The 17,479-nt window shown below is 37.5% G+C and overlaps 1 protein-coding gene across 2 annotated transcripts in view; it reads right to left on the minus strand.

Annotated features, from left to right (window-relative positions):
- Positions 1-17,479, minus strand: part of HECW2 (HECT, C2 and WW domain containing E3 ubiquitin protein ligase 2) — a 170,329-nt gene that overhangs the window by 18,604 nt on the left and 134,246 nt on the right. For both annotated transcript variants that reach the window (XM_030018086.2, XM_030018087.2), the window contains 6 exons: positions 14,695-14,797; positions 13,582-13,678; positions 11,143-11,226; positions 7,951-8,060; positions 3,871-3,991; positions 1,661-1,774 (listed from right to left, as the gene is read on the minus strand). In XM_030018086.2, coding sequence (XP_029873946.1) covers positions 1,661-1,774; positions 3,871-3,991; positions 7,951-8,060; positions 11,143-11,226; positions 13,582-13,678; positions 14,695-14,797 — 629 coding nt within the window. The remainder of the gene's footprint in view (positions 1-1,660; positions 1,775-3,870; positions 3,992-7,950; positions 8,061-11,142; positions 11,227-13,581; positions 13,679-14,694; positions 14,798-17,479) is intronic.

Below are 17,479 nucleotides of genomic sequence, written 5' to 3' on the forward strand. Positions count from 1 at the left end.
CATTAGTACTCCTCCTCATCATCGTCCTCCTCTCCTCCACCCTGACCTGTCTTTCTACACCTAGCCAAATGAATAGTTTGATGTGATACATATCCTTGCACCATCTCAGATGAAACAATGCTGCTTGCACACATCCTTTCTTCATTCAAAACACAGATTTGTAAATAGAGAATTGACGTCATTTTAATTTGACTTTGCTCTTAATTAACTCATTCTTTTCCATAAGAAGAGAGTCTTGTGTAAAGCTGGATATAATGGGAACAGGATGTGTCACCCCCATTTCCAGGTCACTCTTCATCTTGCTGTACTGAGTGATGAAATGCAAAAGCCTGACATCTGATGAAAGGAGACAGTCTATCTGGATCAATCTCTATCTCACGTATGATTTTAAAATTTTCCCTTTCATTTTAAAATCAGAGTTGAGGTTGTAGCTGTGAAAGTAAAGGCTGGTAGGGCCGTATAAGACGGGCCTCGTTCCTGCATCCCCACCCTGCTCTGTCAATATAGTGTAATCTCATCCTGCACCAGCCTTGTCATTCCAGTTCTGAGTTTTTCCTCAGACAGCACGGTGATATTATTTATACGAACAAGTCCACACTTGGCTCTCAGCTGTCAACATTTTTTATTTTAAGACTTCAGTGAGTCCTTATTAACACTAAGCACTTCAGGGTGAACTTTAAACAAACAGCAGGATTTAGGGGTTTTCAAAGACAGATTAATTTTATCTAATCTTGTGTGAGATTTTTCTATTACAACTTCACTATTTTAAAGACTCATGCATGACATGGCAATAATGCACACTACAGCATTCCAAGAGCTGCATGCTGCCGTTTACTAAACATCAAGGAATAAAATTTTGAATGTATTTACAAATACGTTCATGAAATACATCAATAAAAGTATTTGTGCATAAGGTAGTAGGGCTTTAAGGTCTGACAAAGGGGGCACAAATCAAGAGATGAAACAGGCACATAGTACATTGTTCCAGTTTCAGTTGCAAAAAAAAATCTAACCACATCTTGCTTTGCAATGCACATCTTGCAACCTGTAACAGGTTAGACTTTTATTAGACACAGACTGAGCATTCTCTGACATGACTTTGAAATGTCAGGAATATTTGTGTTTATTTGACAACTAGCAATAGCCTAGTTGCTTTTCTTTGTGACACAGGCTGTGGCCTGAAGAGGCAGTGAGCACCTCCTGTAGGACTGAGGGTTTTCAGGTCCCACTGCCTCAGACAGGAGTTAAAATAAGGATTGACGCTCTAGCCTACTCTTGAAGCACCCTCCCTCCAACAAATGGCAACTGTCTTTTAACAAGCACTGGAGATACAATGTCAGCACTGACAGAAAAGAAATATGAATAACACAAGAAAGTTGTTTGGTTTTTCTTTGTTTTCCCAGCAACATTCTGAAATGCACACCAACTATTGTGAAAATTCACATAAACACATGCATTACTTCTGCAAAGGCAGGATACGTTACATTTCACAATGCCTAAAAAGTCATCTTGAACAGCTGTATGTTCTAGGCTTATGTATGTGGCATTTCCTGACTGTAATCCTTCCTCTTTTCACTCTAGACCACAAGAAGTTTGGTGAAACAGCAGCTGCAAGACACACTGAGTTTTGAGATCACATTTACTTCCCTGTTCTACTCACCCTTCTTCCCCAACAAACGTGACATAGAGTTTATTTCTCTGCAGGTCTTTTCTTGAGTAGCCCATGATCTGGTTAAAGGCATCTTCTAGCAAGTGATCTCTCCTGATGATTAATCTGAAGAGCAAAATAATTTTGAAACAGCAATTTGTGAACATGAACCACAGTTGGAAACATCTATTTACACTGCAAGGTAACGGGGTGACTTCATAGAGATACACGCTTCTGCTGGGTAATTTGATCCAGATCAGGAAGCTTCTGTCTGTTAGTCTGTCTCCCTCAAAGATCTACTTTAGATTTCAATAAAATGTCTCTTGTACAAAGTGTAGTTTTATTTTTTCTACCCTGGTTCCTCCTTAAATTAAAGGTTTCAGTGGGAAAGGTCCTGAAGTGGGCGTTTTCATTAAGTTTAAAATCCTTTTGTAAGGCTGGGCCTCTGAATCAGTCTTACTGTAAGCAAGAATCTAACCTTTTATGTAAAAATCAATCTCTTAACAAGGAAAAAGATAAAACCATGAGAAAGTCACTGAATGGTAACTCCAGAATCACACATTCCTACACTATCTCGAGTGTAAGTGTGACGGGACAAAAAGTCTAGAAGGAATGGCAATTGTTTGTCCAAAACCAGACTGAAACATCACATGTGAAAACATAATGTACCTTCTAAAAGAAAAATTGTGCAAGTAAGGAAGTGTCATAAAGATCTAAAACAAGAGGTAGAAGAATCCTCCTTACTTAAACATTTTATCTTCTGCCAAAAAACCTGTGTTTAATTAGTTTCCTGAAACTTAGCTTGCTTTATATTCAAATACTGCCTCATGTGTGCGTTTGATCAGTCAGTCAGACCGAAGCTGGGAGCTGCTGCTGCCCCCAGAGAGGCGGCTTACCATGTCACAGAGCCTCTTGCAAAGCCCCTGCGGGCCTTACTGCTTGTGCAGAGATAGTCGGTGATGGCTCTGTGCTATCCTGGAAAGGACACAGGAGTGGGAAGGCCAGGAACTGGCAAGACACCTGGGCAACAAGAGGACCCAGGCGGTATGCTAATTGAAAAAAAGGAGCAGGTCAGTGTATGCCTGGGAAAGGAACGCAGAGAAAACTTCTGTTCAAAAATCAAGCTGTTGTTCTGCTTAAGAATCCACAGTGTGATGGCAAATAGGTCAGGACAAAAACATGTAAGAAATGTAATGGATCTTACAGGTAGCAAATGCCATCCTCTTCTATCAGCTATTTGCCCAAACATTCATGACAAAACTTTCATAGATTAAGCTTTAAGTGTTTATGATTTCATTACATTATAGGCAGACAATGTCCAACCCCTGCCTCTTAAGACTGTCTAAACAATACCATTTTAATCCCATTTCAGTTGTGGAAAACTTTCAACAAGCTCACATAAATGAAGTCTGAACTCTGCACAAATTCCTGCAAAATGTGAGAAGTGACTGGCTGGGGCAAATTAAAAAAAAAACAAAAAAAACAAAAAAACCCCCGAAAAAAACCCAAACAAACAAACAACAAAAACCCCACCCCCTATTCTAACAGAAGAAATGGTTAAAAAAAAGTTCTAGTGCCTAATGGCTACTATGAGAGTTTGATAGCTGGCATAAGACTTGGTAATTTACAAAATAATGAAAGTATCTTATGATGATGATCCTTAACATAACAGTATGTAATCACGTGGGAGGGAAGATATCACTCCAGGCACTCTAGCATTCAGAGTGCTGAAGTAAAAGTCCTAGCAGTTTTTTAAGGCGATCCTTAGAATTTAATAACATTTAATTTTATGAGTCCTTTTTGCTAAAGGGGACTGTGATATCTATACAGGCAATGATGTACAAAATCTAGTTTTTCCGATGGAAAAAGACATGAGAAAATATAACTGTTTAGATTGTAACAATTGCTATAATGGAAGAATTCAGATGCCTCCTGTTTTGCATGCCTCTTCCCAAAGGGCTTTTTGGCACTGTATTGGTAATACTGTTTGTATGAAAATATAGTTGGAGGAAACATAGAAAAGAAGTGCTCAGAACTTGCTGTATCCTCTGCTATGAATCACATGCTGGCACTAAGTCGTTTATGACAGGCTTTATATTTCCTGAAGTGCAAGGGTAACCATAACATCTGCATTCCTTCTAATGGGAATAAGCTTGTAGCCGTGCAAGGCAAGGCAAGCTGCCTGAGAAACAAACCCAGTTTCATGAGATTCTTCAACGTACTTCAGCTTCCCTGGGCCTTGTCCATATCCTTTAGTCTCCAACTTCCTGTAAAAGTTTCTCAGCTTGGCTTCAAAATCTCTTTTGTAAGGAGCTGGAGCTCGGGCATTGGCACGTTGAGTACCTGCAGGAAGCAATAGGCAAAGAATGAGCTGTAGTGACGAGAACTGATTAATGTCCCATCCTCTACTGAAAAGGCTCCTTAATAGCAAAAGGCATGTTTGGTTTAGTCACCTTTATAAAAACTAAAAGCTGCGTATCTTCAAATCTGCTCTGCATCCAAGACTTTTTGGTTGCTCATTTCCAATAGTATCATCTTTCTAAAGTAAGTCTTAAAAGAGCAAATCCAGGTCAATGCAAAAGATGGATTAAAAAAACCAGCACGATCAACTGGAAAGACTTAACTTTTTTTTGTCAAGTACACTTTATGTCTAACCTTTAAAATAGCTCATGTAATGAATGTTCTGCTCTGTTCTGGTTTTAATAATTTCAGGAAAAACAAGTACTCAGAAATGAAGCATAAACAGACTGTACTCTGCTGTGCCCCTGCTGAATACATCATGCTGAAGAAGGAAGACTTTTGGAAATTCCCTAGTAGAAGTTTTTCCTTGGGGAAGTAAAAGGAAGAAAATATTGGAAGAATGGGAAGACTACCAAATTTAAGTTTGTGGAACATACATGATGGTCATCTAAGTGCATTTCTTTTTGAAAAAATGTTTTTGAGGGTCAGTTTCTTAAAAGCAGGGAGAGAAGAGATCTGTATGCCAAAAAAATGGCATAACACCACATTTGCATGTACAAGTCTAGTATATACAAATTAGCTGTCTAGTCTATCTATTCTCAATAATACAACCATTAGAACTTCCACTGCCCCCCTGGATATATTACTTCAATTGATTTGATTGCAAGACAGTGTGCCAAAGAGGCAGTTAATCCTAGCCCTTTTACATTCATCTTCTCACCCCTAGTCTTTAGAACATTAAATTCCTCCCCTGCATGGCTGTGTAAACATCCCCCACAAAAAACTCAGAAGACGTTTAAAATTTCTCACACCCTCTAGTATACATAGGTTGCCAACTACTTATCTGCAACTGGTGGTCACCTAACAGGCCCGTAATGCACTGGAAATACAAATGAAGAGTTTAGGAGCATGTATATGTAGACTTTTGTCTTTTAAGTGACAATCAGTTCCTTATGTGAGTTTTCTTTTCGCTCTCTGTATGACACTAAGCCAATACAGAAACATTTATTGCTACTATGGGTGAAGGCATGAGAACGTAGTGTTTCAGGTTACGAAAGAGAGAGAACGTGTGTCCATTCAGCCTGTGCGCAGAGACCGGGGGAAAGGAGAGCGGCTTGCTTAGCCACAAAACATATGGGTCTGACAGAAAAGGCGACAAGCACATCCTGCGGAAGTGGCTGCTGGAAGAAGCTGCAGAGTCGATCTCTCTGCAGAGATCAGAGAGAGAACAAGTGAGATCAGTATTAACACTGAATGCCATTTACAGGTCTTCAAAAGACCTGTCTGACCAGACAGACACTTGCCACTTGTTCTAGGCTGAGAGTGATGTGTGGGAGGAATAGAAAGTGTCAGGGAATCCTCAGAGCTCCAACAGGAACATGCAGGACCTCTCTGGAAAAACAAATCATGGCCATTGATTAATCTATAGTGGTTATCCTCTTTTACTGAGAGCACCAAGGGCTTCTAATGGTACACTCAGCTGAATTCTCTAGAAAAATTACAGAAACTTGAAACTGTAAACAGCCTTTTAATTATTGGCCTTTTCCTCCTACTTTGTTTATTTTGGTTTGGGTCAAAGTAGGTACAAAAATGTAGTCACCAAAAAAATGCAACAAAAGCATACTTTAATCTTAACCCCTGAAGGAAGTGTTTGCTGAGAGATACCACAGAACATTAAATCTGGTAACACATTACTTCATGGTTCAGAAATCAGCAGTATATTATTCTGTCAGCACATGACAAGTCCTCATTGCAAATCAGATGCATATGCCAAGAAATTCCTGGGCAATTATAGTGATTACTTCCGCCTTGGGAACAAAAGATGTTAATGGAAGAGCTAAAAACCATCAGTGATGTGATAATCATATTTGATTTTCAAAGAGGTTATATTCTAAAGCAGATATAAAGAATAGCTTCATGGTTATTCATCTTTCCCAAAAGAGAAAGTACAACCAATTGTGACTGATCTGAACAATGGATCCTTAACTGCAACCTCGTACAGTGCAGCACAGCCAGTTTAGCTGATGAAAAAACACAGAGCCTCCATAGAAACGATGGGCTATTTACAGTTTCTCATCAAAAAAGTCATTTGTACACCAACACAAACATGCACACTTGCAGACTGACAGGGAAATTCAATGGTGTCTTTATATTTTTGTATGAAATAGAATAGAGATTATAATTTTAAGGAGAACGGGAGTAAAACCATCACTGCTCATCCTTTACTGTGTGCTACTTCTTTGAGGAATAGATGAGAATATCACAATGCACCTTAAAATTACTTTGTTGGAGTGAAGCCCTGCCCAGCATGCTTTGGTGCGTGTACTAGTAATGAAAAAATTGTAACTCTGAAAGCTAAAACTGTTTTTACTTATAAAAGACTGCCAGGTTTGCAGTTGGAAATAAGATGCATACATGCAGATTTCAGTTTTCCTTTGTTTTCAACAAAGGGAAACAGTTATACCTAAACCATATATGTATTGAAGATATCAATACATGTGAATATTTTATTTTGCTACTTTGCAGAATGCCATATGACCATTAAGGTCTTTGGATAGTTTTTTCAAATAGGTCCTACATAGGTCCTATGTCCAGCTGCAGGAAAAGCTACCACTCAGGACATGTTTATGAATGGTTTTAATCTGGTTTCTTGAAAAGGCAAAGCTTTTTATGATTGTGGACTGGAAAATGCCCACAAAAATCACAGTACTTTTTCTGATAAAATTTTCTTGTTGTCTGGAACTACCTAAAGTTGCTTACATCCCAAATGTTCTCTACTTATCTATACTTTTGTTCTCAAATTTGTAGAAATCCCCTTAAGCCACTTCCAATTTACTGCAGTGATTTTGTTTTACTTACCTAATATCCCCTTGAGAAAACTAAGAACAGTGACATCTATAAACTTCAAATTGCTGTACTTAGCCTTCAGAGGTCAAATGGAACTTGTCATACTTGAAACAACCTAGTTCTGATCCGCAACTTAGTTAATATGTGAAATAGCAATTTCATTCCATTCTGACATGTATTTCCAGACAGCTGCAATATGCTATCTTTTGAACTCATGTTAAGGGACAACAATCTGGCTTTACAGAAAATTGTCACTCGTTGCCCCACAGCCCCATTAACACTAGCATTTTAATGTACAGTTATTACAGCTCGTATTTTTAGTTCTCTAAACATCAGGATCCTGGCACAAGCAGTCACTTAGTTGTTCCACATCAGTGAAAACCAAGTTTGCATGTTTTACAAGTCAGAACAAAATCACAACCTCTGAAGCTGTAATATACCAATCTTTTCTACCAGCAAAATATCTTGTGAGCCCAAGGCAAAGGTTGAAGTTTGACAGTCAAATGCAATCACACTTGTTGACTTTGCTCAAAAATAGGACTAAATCTTTGTTGTTGCTGGAGCAACAGAACTTGGATCTTCAGAAAGGTGGAAAGTCATTACATGCAGCATAATGTAAACTAAATTATGGGACTAGCTCTACTGCAGGGTCTTACAGATACCATCATAATGAAAGTACTGCAGTGACAAGCTCACTGACCACTCAGAATGTGCTTCAGCTCATGTAACTTTATCCATCTAAAAGCTGGGAACCACAAAGGGGAATAGGTTATAGTTTCCAAATAGTAGTTTCTTGGCTTTAGGCTGCCGTGGATTTCAATTTGGAAAGCAAACAAAAAATTATAGTCAAACAAATTTTCTATTGTTTTTGTTCTCTGACTTCTGGGAAGGCAGCAGGAATGCACTACTGACTTTACTGATCTGGAACTGGTCCTTATGAAGTATGAGATATGGTTTCATATAGCCCCTGCAGAAGCTGCGCCTGAGCAACTTACCCGGAGAGTTCTGAGGAGAAGACACTGGCGAGCCTCTTGGGGACTGGCAATAACTAGGATGAAGTAAGGCATGTGGCGGCACATATGACATTATCTCCTCCTCAAACAAGCTGGTAAAGAGGAGCAAAGAAGAAATAACATGCTTATTTGAATGAATGGCTTTTTTCATTTTCTAGGAATAAATCCTAGTTATTAAACCCACTTCCTTTGGTAGTCACTCGCCTATTTCTACTATGCACACTTAGAGTGCTACAAAATATTTTATTGCCATTCCCTCAATCAGATCTTGAAAGTACTGGAAAGAGTAATTACTACTTTTATGGGACACCATTATACATAATGTGGTATTTGTTTTCAGGTTAAAATATAGTTAATCAGCCTTAAATTTTTTTTTTTTTAACTTGTGTTCTCATTACAAAGGGGTCAATAACCTTAGTCACACTTTCCTGGAAAAAGATCTGCAAAAGTGCACAAAGACCAGGAACAAACAGAGACAAACATTCTAAGCCTCCAGGATTAAGAATCACATCTGAACTTGTTGAGTGTATTAAATAGTAAGCTTGTTGGCATAAGTTACTTCTTTATTTTATCTTTAATGTTAATGCTGTTGCTGAAACGGGTATCACATCTAGTCTGTTCAGGCTGAGTTATTTCATGCCTCATCTATTATTGCTACACAACTTTTAAGAGAAAAACAATAAACATTTTGCAGCCTAATCACTGCATCTGTGTACATACAGTCTGTATGTATATTAAAATTTCAGTCTTTTCCCAAATTTGACACAAGCAAATCCAAAAAGAGACAGAGTATCTAATACCAGAATGGATCTGATATCAAGGCCTCTGTTGGATGTAAACACTGTTGAGATAAGTAAAAATTCTTTTAAAAAAATGCGATACAGAAAGAATCACACACCAATCTTTTACTAGAGAGTTCAGCCAATGAAAGCAATGTTCAAATAAAAGATGTTTCTTACTATGTTTGTTCAATGAACAAATACCTAGAAAAATTTTTTGCATGAGATTTTTTTTTGGAATGGGTATTTTCTGGAAGTTCTTTTTACACTCGTGACCATTTGCTGTTATCCTCCAAGTTACATTTTGATGCTGAAAATATGATAAAATATAAACCACTATTTCAATCTTGGATTAAATTAAGAGTTGAAATGATGATATCTATTGTACACCAAACAACATGTTCAGAAGGAGAAACTGCAAAATGTTTTCTCCTTAACATCTGAACCATAATATAATGCTATTCTTAAGAGTATTTTTAAAAATGTACCTCATTCAGTCCCTAAACACATAGGGGTTAGTTGGTTTGGTTTTAGTTAGTTGCAACTTAATATTTACTGAAGCATGTGAAAAAATGTACCGTGTTCCCAAGCAATAAAAATATCAGAAATAGCGATTCCACCCAGTTATTTACTACATCTCAGAGTGCTTTACAGGACAATTGTATCATTTCCCCCCAACTGAAGAAACAGAGGCATAGAAGTGGGTACAGTCTTCCCCAATGTCATCCAACCAGCCATGCTAGATACAGAAACCAGGTGTCCTGAGCGCCAGGATGATTAAGTCGTCATGATTAGAGTGCAGTTTTTTCAGAGTTTCATAGAGAAGGGTCATGATGACACCCTGCTAGAAGATACTGTTAAATGTAAAAATCCACCAAGACTAAATAATGGTAAGAAAACTAATTTCATTAGCTCAGTACACCACTACTTTAACTTAGCCCACCTTTGATTTTACACCAGTTATTTACTCACAATAAGCTCACAATAACTCAGTCCAGTCTTGAGGTTTAACATCCAACATTAAGAAACTAATGGATGCATAGATAACATTTTATCAATAATATGTCCTAGGGCAATAGTACTATTAGATTATTAATAAAATGGGAAGAAAATCCTTAAGCAACATTTTTCAGTTAGATATTCTGGGGGGCAAAAAAGTAGATTAAGAGAAATAAAATCTGAAGAATATGATAAAGTTATTCTAAGCAGGCAGTGGCTACTACTTTTCTCTTAAAAATTAGTTATACTGATTATTGTTTTTCTACAAAAGAAAGATTGCAATCAAAATTTTGAATTTGCTTTATATACATTTATATTCTTTATATATATATGTATGTATATATATAAATAAAAGAATTATTTGCAGTCTTAACCGTTAACAGAACACTAGAGGGAACAAAACCCAGTCAAAAAGCAATGATAAAATCATTCATGCAATCTTTATTTAAAACCAAATAGCTGAAGCCAGATTTTTCTATGCAAAATCTGTCATCTCCATGCGTTATATACCAAAACAAAAATCTTAAAAGGTTTTTTAAGAAGCAATATTCACATTTCAAAAAACCTTTAGCATGGCTTTAAAATGAGATTTTTTTTATAGCTGTAATTAATTCAGAGATTTAGGGACTAGAGAGGATTATCATTATGCAACCTGACCTCAAAATACTACTACTAATGCCAATCCTATTTCACTAGATTAAATTTTAAATGTACTCATTAATTTCTTGATGCACTTTTACAATGGATGAGAATATAGCATCAAGATACAAGGGTTTATTTCTAGCAAAAAATCTGCCTGATTTTTTGAGTTAATTGCTTAAATAAAAAATATTAAAGAAGCAGCTTCCCATTTCTTGAACTCTGTAATAGTATTTCCTTTATTAAAGGGGACAATGCTTGACAGCATAGTGAAGAGGCAGCAAGACATTAAGTAATAAAAACGCATCTCAAGTATAAATGTTCACAAATAGGGACTTTCCAAACCACAGAACTAAACAGATGCATTCTTAAAGAAGCAGAAGGCACATTCTTGCAAAGAGGTCTAAACTGTACCACCTATCTAAATGTCAGAGCTGGATGCAACAGGACAATAAAAGGTGGTCTGGGCAAACCCATGTAAATCACAAGCACAGCGCTCTTGCACTTGCCTTTCCTCAGACAGAATATCACATTCCCTCACTCCTATGAAAAAATGTGACCTCCAACTACCACCTAGAAACTGAACATGATGAAAATAAAAAATCCGACCCTTTACTTGTAGCTCTCCCAGCTGCAAGTCCAAGTACTGGAAGGGGAAATGATTAGGTCACTAAATCAGCACGCACTACTCATTGAAAGGCTCCTCAGCAGCTGCCATAGCGTATTCCATATGTGCACTGAAAGCAGCAGTGCCTACCTGAGTAACATGACAAGGTCTGCATCACTGGATAAACGCACCAACCCAGGTGTTCCCTCTGTCCGAATGAATTGGATCTTCTCCCTGTGTATGCAAAAAAAAAGACTTCCAAAATATCTTTTGCAAATAAGGCACCAATGCACACCACAGCAACAAGAAAAAATACAGGGTATATCATAAAAACCTCTGGGTTATGTTTCTGTATTTCAGAAACCATTTTTTTCCCTGCCACACCATGTCCATGCAAGCAGCAAAATATTACAACCAAGAAACTAATTTGTTCTGAGGAATGGTTCTCCTGTTGCCCTCATCTCTTCAATGCTCAGGCTGCTTCAGGTAGTACAGCCATCTAACCAGTAAAAAAAAAAAAAAAAATTAAAAAATCAGTCCTTCAAGTTCATGCCAGCTGTGTCCCTGAATTCAAAGTAGGAAGCTGAGCCCTGTGGGAGGACATTACTATTCTGAAAGTGAACTGTTTAAGAGGTACTGTCTTTTTTTGAACCTTTGTACAAGTACAAGCCACACATTACAACGCACACTTGTGATTTTAAAAGCGGGGTTTTCGTACCATACTGCATTTAAGAGATCTTCCAGAAAAACCCTTGTACTATTTCTCCCCCTCTTTCTCACTCAAGCACATACCCTTCCTCCCAGACCCAGTGTAGTCACTATTGTGGAATCTATGCATCCTAAACTCTGAGCATGGTAGCACACAGATTTTTAGGATCTATATTAAATACAAATCCTTGGCTGATTCCTGTTCTTTTCCTCTGTAGAGTTTTTTCCCACATCCTAAAATAGAAGTACATCCCTTTTATTTTCTCTCTGTCAGTACAAGGTATATGATGGTACAGTAAAGATAAATTCTAATTTGGCTTTACTCTTCAGGAGGAAAAGAAAACAAAATGAGGAGCTACAGAAACCAGTATCTTTTATCCTTTGATCTTCCATTTTCAATCTGAAAACCATCTTTTCTTGAGAAGAGCTCAGCTTGTGGCAAATTATGATTCTGTAATCGGGAAGGCAAGGTTCTACAAGAAGCAGAATCTGATAATACCAACAAGTCTTTTGAACAGTCTGAACTCTATCAAAAAACCACAAAACGCATGAAGAAAATGACACTCTGATTGCTATCACAGTAAAAAAAGCCAAGCACCCTGGGGAAAGAAAAAAGGAATAACAAAACTACTAATGATCAGAAATTGTTTGTATACTGTTTCCCAACAGATTAGTTTGCTCACATTTCAAACCAAGCCTGGTGAGACAAACTTGCCTGTAGCAATACGGATGCAATACAGTAACTGTTTTGGCAGGCTGAGAACTGTAGATTTTAATTTTCCTCCTTTTCTCTGTATTTTCTAGAGAACGTGTATTCTGCTAGTACATCATTTCAGGTTTGTCAGCTGGGATTTATTTAGAGGGTAAAACAAATTAACACAGAAGCCTCATCACAGAACTTGTTAGAACACAATGCTTTGGGAAACTGTGAAACAGGGCAGCTTGTTGAATTTCTGGAACTTGCAGGACATGGAGGAAAAGGGATCAATAAGTAACACTATGAGAATGGAAAAAAATGAAAAACAGTGCTGGCTGCTATGCTAGCCAGTGTGGATAGGTATCTGGAACACAGAGCACTGCATTGGCAGCTCTTTGCACAGGACAGACCGCAACCATCAAACCAGAATTTTTTAAGTTTAGTGTCCAAGGAAGAATACAGTCATTTGAGTCCTAGTCACTAATATCTGAGCTGTTAGTTATTCCATCTTTTATGCCCAAGTACATGAATTAAAGCATCTTTGTGCGGGATACACTTAAAGAGGGATCTTGTCACTCTCTGAATTCCACTTTTTATCCTTCCTAGTCTAAGCATACGAGGGAGTTACAACAACCATATAACAATCAAAGATCATCCTTCATCAGATCTCACTGGACTATGCAAAAACCTGTAGACACCCATTTTGTAAATTTTGGAGAAACACTAAAAATTCTGATTGATATAAGATTACCTCCAAGGTAATTAGGTCACGACAGCCTTTTGGTAAATGTGCATTGAGAAGATAAAGACATATTCAAATGCCATTCTGCCTCACGCTCCCAGCTGTACACATACTCAAATGAATGGGCACATTTGCCGTGCCATGCAGCTGTCTTGGCACATTTTGAAGACATCAGCAAATCTCTTATGCCAGTTGTTCCAAATATTTCCTTGTAGGTACCTTTATTTGGTAATAACACATTACCTCTGTTCTCCTAAACCTTATTTCAGGGAGTCACATAGAAATAAAATAAAGAACTATTTCCCACAGCTTTATGAATACGTTTGAATAGGCCAAAAGTCTACAATCTGTTACGTTCCACTGCTAATTTTAATGAAAGAAACTAATCCTAATTAGCATTTTGTATTGAAATGGGAATAGCAAACTTCACTAATTTTATTACCTGAGTGAATGATTCCTGGTAAGATCGGGTTGACGCTCTTGTAGAATTTCAAAGATATTGGGCTGCCGCAAAAATGCAACAATCTTGTCGTTGTAAGCTGAAAACATCAACAAAAATATGCTGAAACAAGCAGATACTAAAAGACAGGACTGCATTCCTTCTGAGTTTTGAGCAATAATAACAGCAGACTTTATGTTCACAGTTTTAAGTTTAGCAATACTGTGTTAATACTTCTTCATGTAAGGCTACCGATTCTACTATCATTTAGGCAACACGCTTCTTGATTATGAACCAAATCTCATTGCGACACGTCCTTCCCACTGTTAACAGCTCAAATTCTGTTAGCAATTTCTATTATATTTTATCACTCACACTCTTAGCTAAGGTCAAACTAGAATATTCGTTGCTAGAATAAAGTTGCAGGGACCTTGGTTTTCACTGCACTGAAATCCATTCTCAAACATTAAACATGCACTGGAAACACCCATACCAAATCCTCACTAATTGCTGAGCCTGCAGCATATGCACACCATGTCCATGGCAAGGGGAAGGATTTAAATTAGCAGAGATTTTCAAGTAAACATGCCACAGTACAAAAGAGCCAGTTACAGTCAATCGGATTAATTTATCTTGATTTAGCACAATGTGACAGCTGTTAGATTCAATAAGCTAAATTCTGTTCTTGGTGGCACAGAAGTCAGTAACTTTCTGTATATGTAACTGAGAACAGAAATTAAGCTAATGACTAATTCCAAGCTGATTAACACTTTCTGGAATGCTGCCAAAATAGATCCTCAGAAGTTGTACAAAAATCACTTGGAATACATGGAGTCCAATTAGGACACAACTTGGTTCACTGCCTTCAACCCTTCCTGTCACCACATAAAGTGAGCTAGGATGGTAGAAGTTTTACATCGGTTATTTGGGTCTGCACAGACAGACTTCTCAGTACTATTCCTGCAGGTTGCAACTGAACAATTGGGAAATGTTGATGGACAGAACAAATTATAACTTCCACCCACCCCAACCAAATGAAAAACCCAGCAGTGCACACTAACATGACACACTCAGTCACAGAGAACTTCTCTGAAAAGAGGCTGTATGCTGACATACCCACTGGAACCACATCCTGGTACTGAGCTCTGCTCACTGTATTAAATGTGCTAGACGGTCTTGGCAAAACTGGTGGTCCTGAATGACGGGAATCCTCTCCAACCTGAAAATGTGCAAGTCACACAATGGCTGTCTCTATGCCAGCATATACATTCGGGTACATAAGCGTGAGAACTCATATGACTTAAAACTAAGCATGTAAGTAAATGCTTTGCTTGATCACTATACCCAGTAACCACTGCTGCAGGAATCAGCTGTGTTGTATGACAGTTATTAGTAAACCATTATTTAGTATACTGTGCCTATTAATACCAAGAATCAAAACGGATTGAAAGTTTATGGCTATTTTAAAATAATAGTCCCATTCTGAAAAGGGACTAAAAAATTCAAACTGGGATTCCCTCGGAGGGTCTTTTGTACTTCATAGACATCTTTATCCATATCAAAGGTTCTGAAAATCAAATTCTGCTCCTTCATTAGCACCTCTATTACCTCTGTGCCTGAATGGAGTTTCATTAAATTTGAACTGGAAACAATTTTGTGGCTGAAGCAGGAGGATAAAGAAGCAAGTTCACATTCAGGCAAGGCAAATGAGTCCAAAACTGGTAAAAATGTTTCCTACAATCGTCCAGTAAAACTGTTCTGATTTTTTTGTGTTCATCTTCTGGGATTAAAAAATGTTGCATATGAACATTTTTTAGGGTAGAATCACAATGTAAAATTGTTCCTGGTAGCATCTGTGATGTCAGGGCAACTTCTGCAGTCGTCTGTGTGCTGAGGCTTCAGTCATTTCTACAGTATCAGTATTTTGTATTTTATCTATATAAAACATTTTGTTCAACCTCTTTTTCATCCTGCTGAACCTTTATGTTTACTTCTCAGTTCCTCTGCCTACATGTAATGGTTAGCATTTGAACTACACTTCCAAGCTTCAAAGATCTCCAAAACATCTTAACTGCAAAAGATCAGAGAGCTATAAAGGTTGTTTATAAACCCAGTCTCTGAAATCACGAAGAAGCGAAAGTCCTGAGGTATCTCCCAAGAACTTTGTGCTCTCTGATAATACTCTCTCAGAAAAGTGAAAAATTATTTCCTGTAGGCACTGTGCTGGAAAAGGAATGCCATTATTATCACCCCCAGTTTCATGCTGCAGTTCAGCTTTAGCTAAAAAGGCATTCCTTACACTGGTTAATGTTTGCTTTAGAGCATCTCCCTGTAAAAACGGGGTCAGTGGCTTCAAAACAATAAAGTTCATGGCAAGACAAATCCAAAGAAAGTATTTTGAGAATTTTTTTCATTAAGTATTCACCTTTTGCAATAATGTACAGTTCCTTGCAATGGTTTAAATGCAATTGTTTAAAAATAGGAAAAATAGCTGCAAATATGCAATACTTAAGTCATAAGCGCAGAAGAAAAAAGTGGTGTTCAGATTCATACATATGCATACAAATGAACATCATTACATCATTAATCCCAGAATAGGAATACTGTATTGAATTGCTGTGTTTGAAATTCCTATCTGGAATTATACTTCAATTCAAGTTACAATTGTAACAGTATCAAGGAAATACTTCTACAGTTACACGTAGAAACATGGTTTAAGGAATTTCATGTATCTAGAAGGAGTGGGAAATTTTGAGAGGTAATCAGCCCTGTTTATATGCAATATATATGATGACTTCCTGTAGGAAAAACTACACTTATTTTGCAGTATTGACAACTTCAGCAGCATGGTTGACACGAATCTCTCTGTTTTAAGTGCAGAGCTTCTGAACGCTGCTTAAAGATAATTTCAGTGCATATTTCGTAAAGTTAAGAAAAAAAATTATCTCTGCTCTAAATCAATCACAACAGAAATACTTGCTTCACCCTATCAAAGACCTAAATAGCTATATGAAGACACTTCTAGCTTCCTTGCCTGCTGTAAGACATCGTTGCCTACATCACATCACCAAATTGACGGAAAATGCTATTTAAAACTATTTGTAAAATATACCTTACATTGGGGGTGGAAAGTATCATGGGTGACTAAACCATGTTCAGACAGGATATGACAAGATACGCAGCCAGTGGTATGGCACTTGCTGCAGTTCAGCGGAAGTCCTGCTAAGGAAGTGGCAGAGAAGATTCATACTTGCTCCGAAACAGACCTCTGGCAGAACTTCATCTGCCGCAAGACTGAGCTATAAAAAGGTTAAATCAGAGCATTTCTCTCACCATTCTAAACTGTATTACCTTTAATTGCTGGCATGGAATAGCCCTCCCCTGAGAAGACAACTTACAGATAACAGTATGGAGGTTAAATAAAGTACAACTGAAGTCTAACTCATTGTACATACAATTGCTCACAAGTAAAAAGAAGTTACAACAACAATATGGAGACCGACTGTGAAAATGGTCCACCGCGACTTATGAACAAAATAGCGTTTTCCATGTATTTGTTTAGAAAGTAGAGATGAAATACATATGCAAATGCATATAACAGTCTGATAAGCCTACATGTGGTAAGATTTTTTTTATACTTACTCGGAAAGTTCCACATCTAGATGTATATACAACACATGCACTTTTTTCCCCCCTCTTATTTGCAGATTATATCAACATACTTGGCAGATACCATGCTAGACAACAATACACATATTTTGACAGCGAAAGACAGGATATAGATACTGGTAATCTGTAATCAGATGCTCTCCTGTCGTTAAATGGCGTTACTACGAATTAAAAGTAAGAGAAACTCATGTCTGAGATTTTTCCTCTGAAATCATACATTTCAAAAGCAACA

The sequence above is a fragment of the Aquila chrysaetos genome, chromosome 6, assembly GCF_900496995.4.
Source record: "Aquila chrysaetos chrysaetos chromosome 6, bAquChr1.4, whole genome shotgun sequence".
Lineage (NCBI taxonomy): Eukaryota > Metazoa > Chordata > Aves > Accipitriformes > Accipitridae > Aquila > Aquila chrysaetos.